The sequence below is a fragment of the Peromyscus leucopus genome, chromosome X, assembly GCF_004664715.2.
Source record: "Peromyscus leucopus breed LL Stock chromosome X, UCI_PerLeu_2.1, whole genome shotgun sequence".
Lineage (NCBI taxonomy): Eukaryota > Metazoa > Chordata > Mammalia > Rodentia > Cricetidae > Peromyscus > Peromyscus leucopus.
Window position 1 is genome coordinate 9,212,210 of NC_051083.1, and position 23,295 is coordinate 9,235,504.

Genomic DNA, 23,295 nt, shown 5'->3' on the forward strand with positions numbered 1-23,295 from the left:
TGGTAGGGACTCCAAATGAATATTCTGGACAAATACTAGTTGGGGCAAGATGAGTTTTGGAGACTTCTTCATGAAACTGAATCTTAAGATCTGGGCTGGCAAGTCTTTTGAACCTCCCACTGGATATTAGAACATACAGAATGTTAGCTGAAATGTGCCATGAAAGTGTCCCACTAAGATCAGGGCAAATGCCTGACCAAGCACAAAGGCAGCCACTTTTTCTGAGAACCACCTTCTTCTGGCCACCTTGAAAATCAGTTTCATGAGCCTGGATTTGTTATGGAGAGCAAGGGGACATTTCTGTTGGAGAAACAAAAGGGGAGAGTGGGGCCAGCTCCTTTCTGTGCCTTGAATCCTTTACTCCATCCATTCTTCCATCTCAGGATACATGCTAAGACTCTGTCTGATTGGAGCACACTTCCTCCGTGTAGTCACAGAATTCCCCCATCTCAACATTCAGTGTTAGCTCCCCTGAAAACACCTTCTCTGACCACCTCATTTAAAATTGCAACCAACCCCAAGCTGCCAGCACTTCCTGTTTGTCCTCTTTACTCTCTTTGTGTTTGTCACATTTCCCCTTTCTAATCCACTACATGGTTTTCTTATTGTCCTTTAGTTCATTTATTTCCTTTGGACCTACTAGAAAATAAACTTGTGAAAGAGAATAAATTTTTGTCTGTGGTATATCCAGTGCCTAGAACACTGCCAGGAACATGGGAAGTGTTTGTTGGATGAATAAAGAAGTTGGTGTGACAACCATTTGAGCATGAACTGGACTAGACTTTTACTGGAAGAGGAAAAACAGCCATGGAAATGATCTGGCCATTCATTCAACTGATCATTAGCTCCCGCCTGGCTTGTAAGAATCTGAAGTGATTCCTGGATTAAATGCCTCCAGAGACCTTCTATAAATCACCTGAGATGTTGCTCATAGAGCAGACACCTGAACTCTATTACTCTTATGAGCAATTTATCATGTCAGTCATGCATCACGAAAACTTTTAAGATGAGTTTGAAGACTAGAGATGCAGCTCAATGGTAGAGATTTACTTGGCATGCCCTGGGCTCTGTCCACAGCACTGACATAGAAAAAGAACTCACAAATCATAGGTTAAATTCTGGTCCTACCACATGTAGACCATACATTCTTGGATGATTTACTAAGCCCATCCTTGGAACTGATCTCCAAAACGGAACATTCCATTTATATACTCTTATTCACTGAGTTGTTATAAAGATTAAACTAAATAATTTAGTCAAAACTATCAGCTCATACCTATCAAGTTGTACTAAATAAGAGATTGAGAAGTTCATGATCAAGGGCATTGGCCTTTGAGTATGTAAATTAAAATCTTAGTTACGAGAACAACAAATAATTGTTTCATCTCTCTGTCTCTCTGGCTCAGTTTCCCTATCTCAAATGGGCAATATTTTGCCTGTCTCCTAAAGTCATTGTGAAGTATATAAAACTTGGGTAAAGTACAACCAAGAGGCCTGTGCAGAGGAAGCCCTGTGTTAGCTTTTGCCATGGTTATTCCTATAGTGCCTGACCTGCTTTTTGCAACTCCATCTTTCCCATCTCTCCCACTTGAGCAATGTCAGGCTTTTCATATGGTTGGATGCTGTTGGCAGATTTCAAAACCACATCTACCCCATGTGTTGATGCTATCAAAAGAGAATCTCAATGTCAGGCTGGGTGTTTATAAATATGAATGAGGTCCACAAAGCCAGCATGTCGACAGAGGAAGAAAAATATTTGTCCAAGTACAGTTTTCAGGTCTTACCCCGTGGGAAAGATTATATTTCTCTTCTCTCAACCTGAAACTATAGATCAAAAGGAAAGAAAGCTTAGTCCTGCAAATGAGTATGTCCTAAGTATAGCCTAGTTGATATGTATAAAAGTAGCCATACTATAGAAAGACAAATAACCAACCTAGGCTCCCATGGCCAGGAAGGCAAGGTTCCCATGAGCATTTGAGGTGACATACTAAGAGAAAAAGGTCATCCTCTGGGAGATTGATCTAACTATTCCTGCTGGTAGTGACTGACATTAGAATCAAGAACACGAAGGCAGTGGAAAGTCAATAGAAATGGGAGGCCTTGGTCTCCAGAACAAAGAAAAGGGAAAAAAAGGACTGGTAGGGCCTTGACACTGACACTACTGTCACCAAGCAGCCTGCTTCTCTAAAGTAAAGGCTCCAGAAGGCAGAGTTCAGATGGTTTTCCAGAGCCTGGCAAATCTTTACAGGCTCCAAAATAAAGCTCATGAATATCAAATGGTTTTCATTGCTTTTATCAAGTGTGTCATAAAATTTGAACCTAAGTCTTCATGCCAGGAATTCAGACTCTCAGAATTAACACAAAGAAGATTACTTTTAAAACATGGACATGGCTTTATGAGTAAGAGAATGTTGCTTAAATGACAGTTTGTCATGCTCACAAAACCCTTAGCCACAGCCGTTTAGTGTATACATAGCCTTTGTACTATGTAGAACCTCCAGTGCTCCCTGCCACACACAAGTGAAAGATTGTGATTCTGATTCTAAAGTTAAGAGAACAAGAGTTTGGTATGTCTCCATGTACAACACTTGCCTAGTGTGCCTGAGGCTGGCAATTCCAGCTCCAGCCCAACTACATACATATGTACATACATACATACATACATACATACAAATACACATCTATGCATACATACATACAATAAAATGAATGAACCTGGAGAGATACTTCAGCAGTTAAGAGCACTTGCTGTTCTTGCAGAGGACACCCACATGGTGTCTCACAACTCTAAATCCACTTTCATGGGATCTGATGTCTTGTTCTGGCCTTTGTAGCCTTTCAGGCATGCACCTTTCATACATACATACATACATACATACATACATATATACATACAAACATACATAAAAAACACTCATACACATAACATAAAATAAGTAAGTCTTTACAAAAGAGAGAGAACTGAAGCTTGCAATTTTGACCCATTTGCCTTTAATCATAGAGCTATCACATTTCAGAGCTACTTTGAATCTGCTCTGATACCCTCTTAAAAGCCATCTTGTATTTCTTCTCATGAGATTCTATTCCACTTTCTCTCACACTTTTGTATTTTTTTTAAAACTACAGAGAATCTCAACTAGGTTTTGTTTTTGTGGCTCTATAATTGCTATGTTAGAAATCAAAACAGAATTATCAATTTACTTATTAATCCACTTAAAGTCACCACAATAATTCTATTACAAACTATCATAGTTTATATATGTATATATATTTGTGTATACATACATATATGTATATATATTTATGTATGTATACATATATACATATGGATTACATTGTGATAGGACTGGGTTACATCTTGATCAGTCATTGGCCAAAGGGGTTGCATGGACCCCCAAGACATCACAGGCTATTGACAAGGAAACTAGTTACTTTCCAAAACCTTATGCTGAAGACACCACTGATTTTTGTCATTCAACATGGAGATATTAAGCTGATACCCAACCAGAAGCTTCTTCACTACTGAATAGGGCCTATGGTGCTGTTATATCCTGTGCACACTACCAGAATAGGAAAGTAATCATCAATATCACCCAGCTACAAACCCTGGGATCTCTAACAATGGTACAACGGCCTGCCTACAAGAAATACTGGTGTAAAAGTGACACAAGTAGGGGAGTAACAAGCTACTTTCTAAAATTATACTTCAGGAATACTCCATGAGATGTAGCCCATACATGACCCTGCTGAAGTGGCCAAGAACCTGAGACTAGATAGGTCATGGGCCTTAGAGGAAAGCCTACTACTATTATTCTGCTGAGGGAAAATAACAATAGAATGACTCTTAATTACATATTGCTATCTACATATATCAATGTCTCACTCAACCTTCATGACAGAAGCTTCTTGCAGAGGATTGTAATTAGTACAGAGACCTAGAATTTGACAGTGTGCAGCGGGTGAGAGACTTTGTAGCACTCAGCCCTAAATGGGATGTTTTTAGTCAAAACACTTCCCTCAAGGCTCAGGGATCTATGCAGAAGAGTATGAAGAACGAGTGTAAGACCTGGAGGTGATGGAGGACTCAGAAGAAACAGGGTCTTCCAGAAACAACAGGACTGATGCACACAGCGAGACAGTGGCAACACACATAAGACCTGCACACGTTCAAGCTAAGGAGATCTCAGTACTGACTGAGAGGGAAGAGTGGACACAGGTTCCCACCCCTAACCAAGAAACTATCTCCAATTAACATCTGCTTGCAAAGGAAAAAGTCTGTTTTCTACAGTGGAGTGTCACTGTGATATCAACCACACTCCAGGGTAGGCCCTCAAATCTGTGTGGTTTTGAGTGGGTTTGTTTAGGTATTTTTTTGTCCTTTTCTGAGCTTTTTGTTTGCTTGTTTTTTGGTTTTGGTTTGGGGGATTTTATTGACAGAGAAAGAGATGGAGAGAGAAATAAAGTTGGGCAGTTAGGGGAATTGGGAGGATCTAGGAGTTGGAGGAGGGGATATAATATACTCTATATTGTATGAGAAAAAGTTAATAAGATTTTTTTAAATGGAAAAATATAAGTGGATGGCATTTATTTACATTTCTACATAGCTTGTTTGCATTGAGCTCCAAGAAAAATAGCTGGATTCTTGTATCTTCATTAACATTTAATTCATTGAAACATGTTGTTTGGGAAGAAATATATGAAGAAAAATTTCCCTCATATGGATGTATGGTTGGAAAATGGAGACTCCCAATTCCATCCTGCCTGTTTCAGGAACCCCGTGTGATCCTTTAAGCCCACTTTGACAATGGTTAGTCTCCAAATATCATGAAATACCATCTAATTATCAAGGAAAGTATGATTGACAAGGTTTAATAAATGACATAAAACATGTTTAGAATATAAAATAGGCTGAAAACCATGAAGAAAGTAATTACTTAGATGCTTATACTTCAACCATCAAGTTTATAAGTGAATAAATAGATGAAATAAACATGTTGAAGTATTGATAAGCATGATTGAATTTTGCTTGATGAAAATTATAAATGATTACTTTGTTTTAACTTTATGTCCTGTAATTCTAGGGATCAAACCCAGTATATGATAGGCAAATATTATACTACAGAGTTATACTGTGCACCATAAATATTTAATCTTCAAATTTTTCCTTGTCATCTAGAATGTGTGTGTGTGTATGTGTGTGTGTGTGTGTTAACTGTGCATGACACTTAAATCACATAGCTAATAATCTTTGCTATTCAGCTTTGCCTACTTCCTCACAATTTCCCACGTTCACTGAAGTATCTTTGAAAGAACGTGGGGCCATTTTGAACTCCTACCATCTATTTTCTCACAAGTCTACTTCACTGTTCTCCTTGGGGAGCCCAGAGGACAATGCACCCTCCTCTCAAATACCCTAATCCCTCAGGTGGCACTCTATGTCATAGTGTTTAATGTAGGACACTTATTTGACTTTAATCATAGTGATTTTGATATTAGTCAGCAGTCTATATATTGGCTCATGATTATTTCCTGACAATTGCCAGATAGTCCTCATTCTCTTTTCACATATACACATTTACATTGGTACACATGAGTACACACATGTACACACTTTTGACCTACACAACTACTATAAATTAAATTGAAAGTCCAGTAGCTTCCACATGTGACCTGTAATATTCCAAAGTAGCCATTTAAACTTACTTGTGCTTTATTTGCTTAACCTATGACAGTAAAAAAAAAATGCTACATCACAGGGCTATTTTGAGGATAAAATAAAAATGCTGTATGGAATTAGACTTTGTAACTTGGGGCTTTGTGAGCTAGGACTTATTCTGATGTCTTTTCATGAATTCTTCAGAAGGACAGGCTGCCTTGGACAATGTTCAAAATAGTAACAATCGCAGGACTGTTTATACCATAGCCAAACCTGAGGTCCACACTTCTTGCAGTGCCTTTGGTTGAGTGATTTTTATAAACTTCCATTTCCTCCCTCTCTTTCTGATTCCTTGAAGCTTAAAGCCTTGAGATTGTTTAATGAGTCCAACAATAGCTCTTTCCTGTGTTTATAAGAAACTTTCCCTCATCTTATGAAAGCATACTTGCTTTTATGAATCCAGCTAAGCTAAATCATTGTCTGCTTAGATGTAAGACACTGAGGACTGGGAGCAAATTCTTGCATAAGAAAAGCATCTGTATTCTTCAGGGTGGTGTTCTTGGTATGTTGTTTCTTGACAATTTGTTCACACAGTTGTTACTACTCTGGCCCTTTATAAGAATATCCTTGTACTGGGATCACTTTGGTGCTTGGCCTCTGCCACCATTACTCACCCTGCTGAAATCTTGTGGTCTGGGAAGCCCCATACCTTATCTTGGCTTATATTTCACCTGAACCTCTGAGCTACAGTTTGTCAAACAGAATCTTGTAAGGGACCTACCAGTAAGTACCCTTATGTTTCACTTTCACCTAAAACATTCTATGAAAAAGGTATTGTCCTTGGACAAAGGAGAAAAGGGTTGCAGAAAAGTACCTATCTCACAAGGTGTCCTGGTTAGAAGATGAATATAGGAGGAGCAGGCTGCAGTCATTGTGTCAAGTCCTAACTGAAGGTCATAGTTTGTCAGATGACTCTGCTCTGGCATAAAATTTGTCCATCCCCCTTTTCCAGGTCAAGCTCAAGAGTCAGACTGGGGGTCTCCCTTTCTGAAATAATTATCTCGTGCTCCCTGGAACTTAAGAAAAAAGAATTTGCCTTTGGAAAAGAGGGAATTCTACTAATGTACTGCCTTTGAATTTGAATCCTGTCTCTTTGCCAAGTGGCTGGCCTACTGTAGGCTTTGGTCGTGTCAGTGTCCTTCTCACATGAGCTATCCTCTCTTTCTCTATCTACCTGTTTCTCTTTCTAACTCTTATAGTCTATGGACTGATGGGTGATGACGTTCTATATGCTATGAATATGTATTGCTCTGATTGGTTGATAAATAAAGCTGTTTTGCCAATGGTAGGCAGAATAAGGTTAGGCGTGACATTCTAACTAGAGAGAGAAAGGAAGGAGAAAGACAGAGCAGAGGAGACACTGCTAGCCCCCACCAGGAGAAGCAAGATGCAAAGATATTAGTAAGCCACAAGCCATGTGGCAAAGTATACACTTATAGAAATGGGTTAATTTAAGATATAAGAGCCAGCTAGCAAGAAGCCTGCCATGGCCATAGTTTAAAAATAATATAAGCCTGTGTGTTTATTTGGATCTGAGCAGCTGCAGACCAGGTAGGACACAGGAAAACTTTCACCTACAATGGAAAAAAAAAAAAAAGACCAAGATGGTCACAGAATTAATACAAGAATTAGCATGAAACCTCTTCCCATTTAGCTTCTCAGTTGCCCTGGCTACAAAATCAGTACAAGATGTATCATTGCTGAATAACTTAGAGTTACTGGAAAGCTTATCCTGATTCAGTTGAAAGATGCTGTCATATTGCACAGCCTGACTTCTGACCCAGCATTTTAAATAGACCCAAAGTGGGTTTGTATGTATCCTTTAACTGTCATCAGCAAGTTAAGCCTCCCAGGTGTGATTTGTATGTTGTCTTATTGCCAATATTTTATGGAGCTGTGTCCATATATCTCTATGTCAAAGTGTTGTCCTAGTTGGGAGAACTAGCTAGTGTCAAAATGCTTTCATGGGAGGCCTGAGGTTGTTTCATTTATCTGCTTTAATTTCCCTGACCTCTGAAAACTCCTGTGTATATCTAGACTTCTGACTCCATAGAAGAGGAAGCTGGGTCCTGTTTTGTGGCTTTTCCTTCCCATAACTGTACACATGTGATTTCACACCCCTTCTGATGTGTATTGTGCTTATAAGTGTAATTCTCTGATTCTCTGTGTACACAATGGCTCCTTATTCTAAGTATTTACAAACATTATTGACAACAGAGATACCTTTTGGGAGCTATTCTATACTAGCATTTAGATTTGATATGGTAAGGATCTCAGTTTCAGACACAATCCTATTTACTCTGCTTAACATGCCACCAAACTTATTTGTTTGAATGAAGACTTCACTGGAGATTTCTATGCCAAAAAGCTGAACAGGGTTCTGTGGATACAGGTGCCAAAAGACCCAAGTGTATATTACATATTGGTCAGTCACATATTAGTAGCTAACATGATTTGCTCTTAAAAATTGCTAACTTAGCATATTTAACAATATTTACACTGTTGTAAATGTTTCCTCCTAAATATATGTATCTCACAGGGAAAATCATACCCCTTCAGGGGCCCATTCCCACCAGCATGGAATCCAATCACCTACCTAGATTATAACAACCTCTGGAGGACAATGGATGAGATGGGTGAAGAGGTAACACTTCTTAAAGTTGTTTTGACTGCATATGTATTTTTCATTAGTCCTCAGAAGAAAGAAGGTACAAAGTATCAGTTATCCCACATGCATAACATAGTACCCTGCACACACTAACAATCAGTGAAATGAATGAATGAATTTGTTTCTAACTTCTAAAAGAATGAGCTATCAAAAAGACTGTTATTTGTATACACTTGATGAGCAAATTGAGAAGTATTAATCCTGTAGCCTTTCTGGGATGGTATTTCTAATTTACAAAACCCCCAGGACATAGATGTTCCTTGATTCTCCAGCACACCCAGACTTGCAGCTTATAAGTAAATACATGGAAGCTTTAACTGAAAACTGATTTTGAGATGATTAGCTGCAGTTATTTGATCCTAAAGAGTTGAGTTTGTGAGTGATCTCTGTAAGTTATTAATTTAATTCCCCTTACCTGTAGCTTCAGTTTCCATGATTATAATTATCTATGGCCAACTGCAGTTAGAAAATATTAAATGGAAAATTCCAGAGAGACAACATTCACATAATTTATTACAATACATTGTTATAAACATTCTGTTTTGTTATTGTCAATATATTTCTGTGCACAGTATAATAATTAAATTTTATTGTAGATATATTTGTATAGGATAATATCTTTATTCTAAAAGAGAGTTATTATAAACTGAGTGCTATAGATCTGTAACAAAAGAGTTGCACAGACAGTGAGATTTATGCTATTTGAGAAACTATTAGGGTTACCTGGAAAAATGAAATTTTAAATTTTTTTCTTTGAGTTAGAGCTTTTAATATTGTTCAAATAGTTAGTTGAATGGGAAATTGTCTTTTTCATTCTTCTTTAATGCATCTCAATGTAGATTCCCAGTGATGCTCCATGGAAGGCACCCCTTGCAGAAGAGTGGGACTACATGACAATGAAAGAGTTGCTGGATAAGATCTGCTGGACCAAGTAAGAGCTTCCATTGGGCAAAAGCATTTATTGTGACAATTCTTGGGGTTATTTGGGTTTGCCATTTAACAGGTATGAGGCAAGCAAGTATCTGCTTTATGTCTAAAACAATCCCACTGACTAAGATACTGAAACTAAATCTTCCCCTAAAGATAGGTATAGGTGTAGTATTGTACCACCAAGGTGCTATTTCCCCCATAAAGTCCTCAGAACAAACTAGAATGAGCTGTATTTTTTTTCTTAGAACATTTTAAAGTCCAGTAGTTTAACATTCTAACTTACCAGATTGTTGATGTAGGACTAGTTTTGTATTCCTCACTGGTGGTCAAGTGTAGATAGCATAGGCATTTGAAACACCTTCTATGATACAGTGCAACTCTTCAATTTTTTAAAGGGCAACTTGTAGGTAATTCACACCTGTAGAGGACACTTATGAGTGAACCTACTCGTCCCAATTAGTGAAAAGCCTGTAGTATCTAAAGAAAACACTTGAGTCAAGGCTGAAGTTCTTGTTGGTAGCACTGGGACATGTGTGCAGTTTTCATAGTCCTCACTTCTTCTGGGCAGCAGGGAAAGTGGAAAGGATTATAAGTCTTCAAGTTCAAGTCAATTTCACGTTCATAAGTAATAGAACTGAGATCCAAGATCAAGAATGCTGTCCTGCCATGCTAAATAGAATTTTTTAGACATGTCTGAATCTAAGATGTGGAAATAATCAAGATACGTGCAATGGACAGAATTCTTGTTATGGGAATTCAGCTTCTTAAAATTCATCTTAAAGAGAGCAGGAGAGAGAGAGAGAGAGAGAGAGAGAGAGAGAGAGAGAGAGAGAGAGAGAGAGAGAGATTATCTGATTATTTCCAGTATTATTTTTAAAGGGGAAAATCTGAAGCTCTAATAACAGAAGACTGGTTAGATTAATTAAAGATATCCAAAAGGTGGAATAGATTAGAAAGTTTTAAAATCATGTAGAAGAATACTTTAGTAGTTTGAAAAATAATATTAAACACATGGAAAAGTGGGTTTTCATAGAGTATGAATGGTGGAATATACAATGCCAACTCTGAAAACCAAATTATTTATAATATGGATTGTAAAAAACAATGGACATTCACTGCCATATATTTCATGATAGTGAATGGCACAATGTATTTACCTATTACTGTTCTGTTGAACATGTTGACTACTTCAAACCTTTTATTATTATTATTACTATCATTATTATATATGATGTACATTATAAAGTATGCCTTTGAAAGCTATCCATTATGAGATGATCATTCAAGTCATAAAACTGATGCCTATTATGAATTATATCATTTAAGACCACTTTTCTATGCTTTTAAAGCTTCATATGAGAACATGGTTTATAATAGAGCTTATTTTTGCTGTAATAGAATTATATTTATTTATAAACTTTATAGATTCCCAATAAGATAATCTATATCTATTCTAGAACTTCTGTTATAGAAAGCTTTTAATAAATTCAATTTGACCTTTTGTTCACAAAGAACTTTTAGGCACCTACAAAATGGAATCAGTTCTGTTTCTTTGAGTCAGAGAGACCTGAGATTCTTACCACAGCCTTGACTTCAGTCTCCAGTTAGCGAATACCCTTGGTTGTCAACTCACAAAACGAACATTGGGAATTTATGTAAACAAGAAACAGGGCATTTTCTAATTATTCCTATGCAAGATGCACATGAGATCATTTGCTGACTTTAAAGGAAACAACACCCAGAACAACTAATCTATTCTGATTCAAAGTAAATCACAAACATGCATTCAAAGACTACTGCTAGATAATTTCCTTAGTTGTAATTTATAAAATGTTGCTCAGAAGAACATTTGTATTTTCAATGTGATAGTAGACACACAATTGTGTTTTTAGGAAAAATTTTATCTAGAAAAATCACACATCAAAATGAGACTTGTAATTACCATTTGGGTGACAGAAATATGGAAAATATTCATTGCCTCATATTTTTATCTTATGAATTTCCAAAGCTCATCTAATGTGTATATTTTTATGAAAAAATTAGTATAACGTTTATCTTTTTAAAAGTCAACAGGGCAAAAATTACAAAATAGTATTACTCTAGACTGTTTGACATTTCCTCCCTTAAATGCTGTAAAGCTCGTTTTTTTCTTATTGAAATCCCCAGAGTAAATCAAACAAAAGATTAAGAATGGACCTGCTCGACATAGAGAAATGCAGTTGTCCTCCTTTATCAATAGCTATAATTAATCATCATTATTCTTTGTCCAGAAAGAACAGTTTTCTTCATGAGAGAGATAGACTACATCACACAAATTTTATTATTTTATAATTTTATGATTATTCATTTTATTATTAGCTATTGCTGATTTCTTTAATTAGGAAATTAAAGGGTTTTGTAGTGCTCAGGACTGAACCCAAGTCTTCACACATAATGGGCAAGCTAAACCCCTATATCTATAAATTAAAATTTATCATAGGTTTTTAAGTAAAAAAAGAATAGATATGTGGTTGGAGAGATGGCTCCGAAGTTAAGAGCAATTGCCTTTCTGGTAGATAGATGACTTGGGTTCAGTTCCCAGCACCTACATCAAGTGGCCCACAACCACCTAAAACTCCACCTCCAAGAGATCCAACACCCTCTTCCGGCCTTTTTGGGCAACTGGACATATGTGTTGCACATAAATATACTCAGGACTTCTGGGAGGGAGAGAGACAGAGATTCAAGTTGATTTTGAGAATCTGATTTTAACCACTTAGTGAATGGGAATGCCTTTTACCAAAATAAGGATTTTGGGAAGACTAGAGGGTGTGTAGAAACAACTATAACACAGACTATGATACCAAAGTCAATTTTGAACAAGATCTTTTGTTTTAGGGGGCATAAATATCATATTTCCCAAATTCATGTTCTCGTATTTTATGATACTGAATTCCAGAAGTTTGCTAAAGTGTGCTAAACATAGCCAAGGAAACAAGAAACTTGACTACTCTAGACTCAAGAAAACTCTGTCCTGGATTTGCAAATCGTACTCTTGTTTCTTTCTGAGCAGATCTGCAAAGCAGCTTGCTACTCTCTTTGTGAACCTATGTGTCACTGCAGAGACCCATGAGGTCTCTGCTTTGTGGTTCCTGTGGTATGTAAAGCAGTGTGGAGGCACAACCAGAATCATCTCAACCACCAACGGAGGGCAGGTATTGTACCAACACAAAACCACTACTACAGAAATGAGTGTCATTCTACAATCATTAGATGCTGGTGCTTGAGACAGGCTTGTGGTTTGTCATGCTTTACTTTGGTGGCTTCCAGTAGCTTTCAGAAGGAGCCATGTGTTGTCAGGTATCCAAGTGGTCAGCATAGTTTTAAAACTAGGCTCCTCAGAAATTCCAAACAGTAAGACAGAAGTGCACTTAAATTTAAGGAATATACCATGCTCTGGGCTGTAGCTCAATCATAGAGCACTTCCCTACCATGAACCAGGCTCTGGATCCTTCCTCAATACTAAGAAAGAAAAGGAAATAAAGAAAAATAGATAAATGAAAGAAGGAAGGAGCAAATAATGTTCTGAAAAGCAGCACCACATACAAGAATTCATTCTTGGTTTTATTTATTCAATGCCTGTTCTCTGAGCACTGTTTAAGGCCCCCTGTTTGGCAGAGTATAAAGTGGTTTAAGTTTTTAATCTGTTGGGTAATTATGTTCCTTTCCTTCCTGTCACCTCCCATCCTCTCTTCTTCCTCCTCCTCTTTTTCCTCCTTCTTTGTGAACCTATTTCAAATAGTCTTTAAAAAGTTAGTCGAGGAATAATGAGATATTCAGCAGGTAAAGGCACTTACTATAAAAGTTTAACAGCTAAATTCAACCTCAAGATCTTCAGCAAGGGCAGGTAGAAGGATAAAACTGGCTCCACAAAATGCTCTCTGACATTCACACTTGTACTCACATATACACATCATGCATACAGACAAACACACTTACTACTAATAATAACAGAATAATTTTTAAATTAACTGATCTGAAAATTGAGGATGAGAGGCAGTCTAGTTAAACTGTATGCATAGCCAGGTAGAGCACCCAGAAACTCTGGAATGTTTGGAAGCAGGGCTGAAGGCAGGTAGATCCATCAAGATGAAATGACCTTGGTGGCCATAGGAGCAGCAGGCATCTGACCCTAGATAAGATGGGCCTACCTATAATAGGAGGAAGCTGACTTAGGGCTGGAGGTGCAGTGTAGGGAAGGCAGATATGGGATGAGTCTGAGCCTGAGTCACAGGACAAATGTTAGTAATACTCTGGAAAATGATGGCCAAGCTGTAGGTAGAGTTCCACTAGGCCCAATGAATCAGCCAAAGAATGTAGATGGGGCTCAGAGCAATATTTTTCTCCAGGCAAAAGAGAAATCAGAATTATTCTGAGAATGTTCAGCTCAGTTTGGAGCCCTGGAATCCACAGTAATATAACTTTAAGGTGAGTTAGTAAATCAAGCCTATAATTTTGTCAAAAGACAATAACCTCTAATTGGAAAATATCCAAATAACAATAATAATGTAAGTAAAAATACCAACAACAAGGTATAGGAAATTACTCATAATAATAAAATGAAATTTTATATACATTAGAGGAAGGATATCCAGGGGAAATGGCCACTTAGCTGTTTATATCAGCTCCTATATTGACAATCCACCTTTAGTCCAGTTTTCTTCTTTCTAGGAGAGGAAATTTGTTGGTGGGTCTGGTCAAGTGACTGAGCGGATAATGGATCTCCTTGGGGACCGAGTGAAGCTTGAGAGACCCGTGACTCACATTGACCAGAATGGGGAAAATGTTGTTGTGGAAACCTTAAACCATGAAACCTATGAGGTAAGTAAAGCTCTCAAAGTGAGGGAAAGAGATCAGAGTCCCAAGGGGAGCTGAAGCATATATAAGGTCAAAGATAGCTCAGACTTCATAAGTCTATTGGCCAGGGCTACATCTACCTGAAAGAAAGCAAAAAGAGTAAAACTATTTGAGAGGAGAGAAGATTGAAAATGTACTCTTTGTAATCGGCCCCTGGGTAATTATAAAATCAAAGGAAATATTTGATAAGTATCAAGCATGGCTTATGGACCTGGCATTATTCTGAGAGTTGGGAATTTTCTGATTTCATGAGGTTTTGCATTTTAGTAAAAGATTAAAGCTGTAGCCAAATATATAGTTGAAATTTAAAGTATGTCAAATAGTGATAAGTAGTGTGGAAGAAATCAAGCAGGGAGAGGAGAAGGCATCCCATAAGGCTGACTGGGCTGGCTGATCATGTCACTTTAAATAAGGTTGTTAGCAAAGGCCTCAGCAGGACAGGTGAACCCAGAGCTGAAGGAGATGGCTCTGTGGAAAGAGAATTACTGATACATGGAACAACAGCCAGGACCAGGGCCTAAATTGGAAGCATGACTGTACTGACCAAGGGATGTAAGGTGATCAAAATGGCAAACAAAGAAGGCTGGAACAAAGCATGAGAAGTGGGATGGAGAGGCAATGAGGAAGGCATAGGAGTTTAGAACTAGGGAGTAGTAAAGGTTGCTTTAGTTTTTGACTGGGTCCTTCTGGCTTCACTGTTAAGGGATGGAAAGGGAACAAGGGTAGACAGAGAGAGAGGATTAAGAAAAACTTTTGCTGCAGGCCAATGGTTATTTAACCATGTTAACTTTTCTTTCAGGCTAAATATGTGATTAGTGCCATTCCACCTGTTCTGAGCATGAAGATTCACTATAGTCCTCCCCTGCCGATGCTAAGAAACCAGCTGATCACTCGTGTGCCCATGGGTTCAGTCATTAAGTGCATAGTTTATTATAAAGAGCCCTTCTGGAGGAAGAAGGGTAAGTGCATTTTTTATTTTTCCTTGGAATGTGACCAGTTCCTTGAATAATTTGATATAACATTTATTCAATCCTCTCCCAATCCCCATGAGAACATGTGATTTTATTTTCTTATATACCAAAAGCATGGATTTATAAAGACATGGATTCATGAATGGAGATGTAGCTCAATAGTTGAATGCTTGCACAGCACATGCAAGACTCAGTGTTTTATCCCCAACTCCACACACCCAAAAAGTGGCAGTTGTGAAATTTTTCAGGCCAGCTCTTACTATTGTCAAGATCCTGCTAAATTAAATAAAATCAATTTCTTCATCCATGTACACTTATGCTACTACACCAGGTAGGACAGTGCATGGGGATGCTCACAAAAGTGCTGCATCCTACATTGTTTGAAATGCTCCTGAAATGGTGTATCTAATACTCACTCCATATGTGGGTACCAAACACCTGAAATGTGGCTAATGACACTAAATCAACTATTTTGTTGCATTTTATTCCTTTAAATGAATCACCATATGCAGCTAGTATCTGCTGCCTTGGACAACATGTACAAGCATTTCTTTTTTTTCCCCTCTGATCATGTCTACTTAACTACCAAAGGAAGAACAGGAAAGGATAGCAATGCCTGAGGCTGAGGATAAAGGGGAAGGTGGACTAGAAGGGGAGGAAGACTATAGAAATAAGACTGTGCTGAAGACAATTGGGAATAGTGTCAGAGTTGGGTGTGAGGATAGCGTTTCCTGTACCCAGTCAGCTCTCTGTATTCATGGCCTCTGTTCCTGCACATCAAGTCAGCTACAGAAGAAGAATATTCAGAAGAGAATTATACCTGTCCTGACAATGTGTAGGCTTTTTCCCTTGTTATTTTCTAAATCATTCAGTATAACAATTTATGTAACATTTATATCCTATTAGATATTTTTAGTAATCTCAAAATGATTTATACTATATAAGAGAATGTGCTTAGGTTCCCATCTTATGTAAGGGTCTTGTACACCCAAGGATTTTGGTTCTCCTGGGGTTTCTTGGGTTGAATCTTCCCAGATATGGAGGGACAGACAATTGGTAACCTTGCTCAGCCACACCTCAGTCTCTTAACTCCCCACCCTGCAGTAATCTTGGTTAGTGCTCTTATTGGATGGGAACATCCACTGAGCAAGTATTCTACCCTGTGTAAAGGACTCACCTCAAAGAGCTCTGTCCTTTTGCCCTTTGAATCCAATGCCAGCAGCATAATGGGGCTGAGTTTCTGCTCCCTGAGACTCAGGTCATGAATTTTAGGTAGCTGGCTAGGGGCAGGTAAATAACATTTAGGACAAGGAATATAGACTGGCTTAGGATTTTTGTTTGCTTCTTTCTTTGTTTGTTTGATGTAATTAGTTAGCTTTTCATTATTTTTAATAAACTATATTTTGATCATATTATTTCACTCCTTCCAGATCCTCCCCACCTCCCTACCACATGTTCTTCAATATACCCTAAATAATCTCTAGTTAAAATACTTAATATAATGTGTTGCCATGTAATAGCAATTATACTACATATGTATGTATACTATATATGTGTGTGTGTGTTTAACATATATGTATGCATAAACTATATAAATACTGCAATATAAACACTATACATAAGGAATCATAACAAGAAAAAAATTGTATATATTCAGTTAGTACAGATGTACTAAAAAATGTTTTTGGTTCTTTGAGACGGGATCTCTTTATGTACCCCTGGCTGTCCTAGAACTTACTATGTAGACAAACTAGCTAGTCTTGAACTCCCAGAGATTCTCCTGTCTCTGTCTAGAACATGCTTGGATTAAAGATGTGTGCCACTATGCCTGTCCTTTAAATGTTTTTGATAGTAAGTTTGAATTGACAGGTACAGAACCCATAGATAGAGAGGTCCAACTGTATTTTGTTCCAGATGGTGATGGTGAGAGTACTTTTATTCAGAAGGGATTGAAATTCTTATCTAAGTTGCTATGCTTGAAAGGAAAGGGGTCTTCAGAGCTCAAGTTTGAAATGGGACTCTGTGATTCATTTTAGCTTCACATGTTCTCTCTGCCCTGTGTTCTAAAAGTCAAGGACTGCTTCAACTGGCATTAAGTGACCAGACACAGCATCACACATCTGTAGTCCCAGCTACTCAAGAGGCTGATATAGGAAGGCCACATGAGACCAGGAACCAGTTCATGGCTGGCTTGAACAATATAGTGAGACCTCAACTCTAAAAGAAAAGTTGGAAGAGGAGTGACTCCTCATGAAATATGAGCATTCAGCCTCTTGTATTTCCCAGTTTCCATTGGCCACTTTTTTTGGTTTTTCAAGACAGGGTTTCTCTGTGTAGTTTTGCACCTTTCCTGGAACTCACTTTGTAGACCAGGCTAGCCTGGAACTCACAGAGATATGCCTGTCTCTGTCTCCCAAGTGCTGGGATTAAAGGCGTGCGCCACCACCGCCAGCACTGCCCGGCCTCCATTGGCCACTTTGATCTTGTTCTTTTTGTCTTTGATCTTGTTCTTTTTGTCCAAGACAGTGTCATACATAGTTTGTCTCAAAATCACTATGTAGCTAAGGTTCCTGCCTCTACCTCCCAGGTATGGGGATTATAGGTATGCTCCACCACACCCAGTTTGTTCAATGCCTGGGAAAACCCCAAGGCTTTGTCCATGCTAGGCAGGCACTGTACCAACTGTGCTACAATGTCTGGAACTACTCTGATTTTTTTCGCAGAACCTTGATTACCTAGCCCTCTCCTTGACATCAGTTTAATTTACTTTCATACACTTAGAGTATAATGTGTTATGTTTGACCTCTAAATTTCTCAAATTGAAAACTGTGTGTTTATTTGCATTTGCTGTGGTGAAATGATAGGATAATTGATATGTTTATCCACTTCACTATTTTCTAAGATTTCTGTGGATCCATGGTTATTGAAGGAGAGGAAGCTCCAATCGCGTACACGTTGGATGATACCAAACCAGATGGCAGTTATGCTGCTATAATAGGGTAAGGCACAATTATAGTATTGTAGCTGTATTTGCTATTGACAAGATAATAAAATACTATTGACTAAGGAATACAAAACTTCATTAAAACAATTTTTACTTGATAATACTACTCTCCAAATCCAGTGATAGAAGTATTATTCTTGCTTCTTTTTAATTAATAAATATCTAGATGCAAATACCAATAACATTTAAATTTTGTTATATCAATTTCTACTTCATATTTAATGTATTAAGAGGTATATTGGGGGTCATCTTTACGTGACAGATTGATGGTACTACAATGTTTTACTAAGAGGGGTGTTTCACTAAATAGTTCTTACGGAGACCGTGTGGGCACCCATGTGGTTTACTATGTTTTCTGTTGCTAGAGCAAAGTTCTTAAGACTAGGTAAATTATGAAGAAGAGAAGGTCATTGTAGCTCACAGTTTTGGAAGTCCAAGAGCATGGTATCAATATTTACTAGATTTATGAGGAGGGCCTTGTGCTCCTCCATATATGGCAGAAAAGTAGAAGGGAGGAAACATTTGTCACAAAATCACATGGCAAGAGTGGAAGCAAGGAAGTAAGTAGAGAAGCCAAACTTGCTGTATAAAATAGCCCACTCTCCTAAGAAGCAGTCCACTGTCATGGAAACCATATTCATCTTTTGAATTCCTCACAATTCAAAATGTTGTGAAAGGCCCTACCGCTTCTCAATGCCACTACATTGTAAATGGAATTTCATCATGAGTTTGGGTGATGGCCACTCTATCTAAATTACAGTAAATGTTACTTATATGGGTTACTGAGATTTTTCTGAGTCCCATGACAAAGAAGGGGAGGCCAGCCCTATCTTCAACTTGCCAGCTGAAGAGTGTTTGGGGACCAGTACTGGATACAAAGTTGTGTTTACCTGGAGTAAAAATTGAGATAGCCACCAGGAAGCCAAGGCGAGAACAAGGAGGGCAGAGCAAGTTGTTAAGCAGAAAGCGATTGTAGAGCTGGAAATGAGACAGGCTGCATGTCTCAGAAGCATGATGCTTGAGACAGAACCAAAGGGCAAGGGAGGATTGGACAGTTCAGAAACAGCCTTAAGTGAACATTGGAGGTCCAAGTCCTTTCCTCTTGGTCACCAGCATGCTGGAGGGCAGTGGATTAGTCATCATATTAACCTAGGCAGAAATCATGGCCAGTCATTTACTTTTGGTCCCCTGATCCCCCAAAGCCAGAACGTGTTCCTCAGTGTCAAGAATGCAATGTAGAAGCAGGGACACTATGAACATTGTTAACATATAGATGGCTTCTGCATAGTGCACAGGGCATGTGTAGCTATAGAAATGAAGTTAAGATTTAAAATATTAAATTGCTCACTTTTTGTTGTTTGTGTTTTCAGATTTATTCTTGCTCACAAAGCCAGGAAACTGGCACGCCTTACCAAAGAAGAAAGGTAACAAAATGTTTTTCCTTCTTTCCCTTTCTTCTTTCCCTCCCCCCTTCCTTCCTCCCCCTCCTTCACTTCCTCCCTTCTTCCTTCTTCCTTCTCCTTCCTTCCTCCATTCCCTGCCAACGTCCTTCCTTTCCTCCCTCCTTTTACCCTCTCCATCCCTCCTATCTGCCTTCCTTTCTTTCATTCCTCCCTTCCACTCTTTCTTCCTTCTTTCCTTACTTCCTTCTTTTCTTTTTTAAGTTGAGGAAAATAATTGTTTAGAGCAAGAGCACATACTCAATAGGGAGTGTGGGGTTTTCAAGTAAGTTGCCTCTTTCTTTCCTCTGCCATCTTCTCTCCTCTTTCTTCTTTCTTTTTTGACTCTGCTTGCCTTTCAATGTTTATTAACTTTTTAACTTCTAGAATACCTCATGTGTATTGCTAATGTGACATGTCTGTTATGTTAATCATAAAGGTCTTATATGATACAATGCTTATTACATAAGAAACAAATATTCAGATTAATAATTAAGTTATTGCATACAAGACATTATGCTAAGAACTATGAACAGTATGAAAAAGGACATAATGAGAGCATTGAACATGTACTTATGGAGAAGATAACTGAGTATACAAATTGCTAGGTTAGGCAGCACTACATAAGTGATGAATAGCAATTGCAGATTATAGGTACAGAGACTAATTTCTCTGGAGGCTATTTCTTCTGGCAATTTGTATTCACCACTAGCAAATATGTATATCTGCATCATAACTGATAACATATTTAATGACTCAAACTCAAATGACTTTACAGTGCATTCATTCTTCCAATCGGCATCAGCTTGTTCCTCTATAAGCAGTGCCACCTTCGTTGGCCAGAGCTGTGGTAGTCTGACTGGGCCACAGATTTTAAAATGTCCACATTGGAGTATAAGATCCATGAAGGTTACCAAGTGTTATTTGATTGACTCACTGCTGAATCTTCAATGTCTTGAATGAATTTTTTCCCAATTTGTCTTTTTTTTATCATGTTCATAAATTAGTCATCATATACTGTGACAACTATGTCTCTTATGTGGTCAAGATTATTCATTATTCATTTTAACAGTTTAATAAATGATCTCTCATAGACAGAAATGATCCTATTCCAATACACTGTTTTGGTTTTATCTTTTGTTTAGATTTTATTTTTTTAATTTAATTCTTTTTTCTCTTTTTCCCTCTTTTTTATTAAGAAAAAATTTTCATTAATTTTACACACCAAAGACCCCCCTCTCCTTGCCTCCTGGCCCTACCAGCCTCCCCCTCCCAACCCACCTCCCTTCCCCACCCACAAGAAGGCAAGGCCTCCCATGGGGAGGCATGTCCAGTAGAGGCAAGTCCAAGCCCTTCTCCTTGCCTCAATACTGCATGAGGTGTCCCATCATAGGTAGTAGGCTCCAAAAAGCCTACTCATGCACTTTTAAATGGATTTTGATCCTACTAACCAGGGGCCCTCCCAAGCAGATCAAGTTACACAACTGTCTTGCCATGCAGAGGGCATTGTCCAGTCCCATGTAGGTTCCACAGCCATTGATCCAACTTTCATGAGTTCCCTCTAGTTTGTTTTGGTCATCCCTGCATGTTTCCCCATCATGATCCTGATGCACTTGCTCATAGAATCCCTCTTCTCTCTCTTCGACTGGACTCCTGGAGCTGTCTGGTGATTGGTTGTGGATCTCTGCATCTGCTTCTATCAGTCATTGGAGAAAAGTTCTGTGTTGGCAGTTAGGGTATTCACCGGTCTGATCTCTGGGGCAAGCCAGTTCAGTTCAGGTACCCTCTCCACTATTTTAGTAGTCCAGGCTGGGGTCATCCTTGAGGATTCCTGGCAACTTCCCTAGCACCGGGTTTCTCTCATCCCCATGTTATCTCTCTCTATCATGGTATCTCTTTCATTGCTTTCTCCCTCCCTCCCTGTTCGAGCTAAACCATCCCATTCCCTTATGTTCTCATCCCCTATCCCCTACCCTCCACTGCCCACCCCTCATCCCCTGTTTACTCATGGAGATCTCATCTATTTCCCCTTCCCAGGGAGATTGATGTGTCCCTTTTTGGGTCTTCCCTGTTAGTTAGCTTCCCTGGAGTTGTGGGTTGTTGCCTAATTACCTTTTGCTTTATATCTAGTATCCATTTATGAGTGAGTACACAGCATGTTTGTCTTTCTGAGTCTTGGTTACCTCACTCAAGATGATATTTTCCATCCATTTGCCTGCAAATTTCATGTTGTCATTGTTTTTCTCTGCTGAGTAGTACTCCATTTTTTATTTGAGAATATGTACCACATTTTCTTAATCCATTTTTCAGTTGAAGGGCATCTAGGTTGTTTCCAGGTTCTGGCTATTATGAATAATACTGCTATGAACATAGTTGAATATGTGTCCTTGTGGTATGACTGAGCATTCCTTGGGTGTATGCCCAAGAGTGGGTCTTGAGGTAGATTGAATCCCAATTTCTGATAAAGCACCATACTGATTTCCAAAGTGGCTGTACCAGTTTGCACTCCCACCAACAGTGGAGGAGTGTTTCCCTTGCTCCACATCTTCTCCAACATAAGTTGACTGCAGTGTTTTTGATCTTAGCCATTCTGACAGGTGTAAGATGGTATCTCAGAGTCATTTTGACTTGCATCTTCGTGGTAATTAAGGATGCTGAGCAATTCCTTAAATGTCTTTTGGCCATTTGAAATTCTTCCTTTGAGAATTCTCTGTTCAGCTCTATGGCCCATTTTTAAATTGGATTATTTGTTATTTTGATTTCTAGTTTCTTGAGTTCTTTATATAATCTGGAGATCATCCCTCTGTCAGATGTGGGGTTGGTGAAGATCTTTTTCCATTCTATAGGCTGTTGTTTTGTCTTATTTACTGTGTCCTTTGCCTTACAGAAGCTTCTCAGTTTCAGGAGGTCCCATTTATTAATTGTTGTTCTCAGTGTCTATGCTACTGGTGTTTAGATTTTATTTTTAAGTGTGTGTGGCATTTGGATGCATGTGTGTATGTGTGTGTGCATGTGGACATGTGTGTGCATATGTATGTGTGTGCATGTGAGTGCAGGTGTCATTGGAGGCCAGAGGTATTGGATACCCCTAGAGCTAAAGTTATAGGCAACTGTGAACTGTCCAGTGTGGATGCTGGGAATTGAACATGGGTCCTCCAATGAACAATACACACTCTTAACCACTGATCCATCTCTTTAGCCCTCCAAGATATATATTTTTAATTATTCATTCTTTTTCTACTTTGGGGAGTTTATATTGAGAAAGGAGGGGGGAGATTTGCTGCCTAGTCAGGCTGCCCTCTGACTCACTACATATCCCAGACTTGCCTTGAACTCACAATCTTCCTGTCTTCATCTCTAAAGTGCTGAAATTACAGGTATGCATCACCATGCCCATCTCTGGACTCATCTACTATTTGAAAATCTTTTATTTTTCTGAAGTATATTTTGATGTAAGAGTTAATGATGTGGAGAGTGGAGATACTCATGAGGACTTATTCATAGCCAAAGAGCTATTGATGCCCTCTAGGGGGGAGAAAGTCAGTTTTCTTTAAGGATGAAGACTCTGGTAAATAGATCATGGTCTGATGGCTGACCCCACACCCATGAATATAGATAGCACAAATTGGACTTGGTGAATTATTAGAAACAAAAAGAGGGGACAGGGAGTA

The 23,295-nt window shown here is 38.5% G+C and overlaps 1 protein-coding gene across 1 annotated transcript in view; it reads left to right on the forward strand.

Moving 5' to 3' along the window:
* The window catches only part of Maob (monoamine oxidase B), a 105,549-nt gene that overhangs the window by 69,229 nt on the left and 13,025 nt on the right, over positions 1-23,295 (forward strand). Inside the window, exons 4-10 of the mRNA XM_028875898.1 lie at positions 8,256-8,360; positions 9,224-9,315; positions 12,367-12,508; positions 14,025-14,174; positions 15,010-15,169; positions 18,084-18,180; positions 19,556-19,609. Coding sequence (XP_028731731.1) covers positions 8,256-8,360; positions 9,224-9,315; positions 12,367-12,508; positions 14,025-14,174; positions 15,010-15,169; positions 18,084-18,180; positions 19,556-19,609 — 800 coding nt within the window. The remainder of the gene's footprint in view (positions 1-8,255; positions 8,361-9,223; positions 9,316-12,366; positions 12,509-14,024; positions 14,175-15,009; positions 15,170-18,083; positions 18,181-19,555; positions 19,610-23,295) is intronic.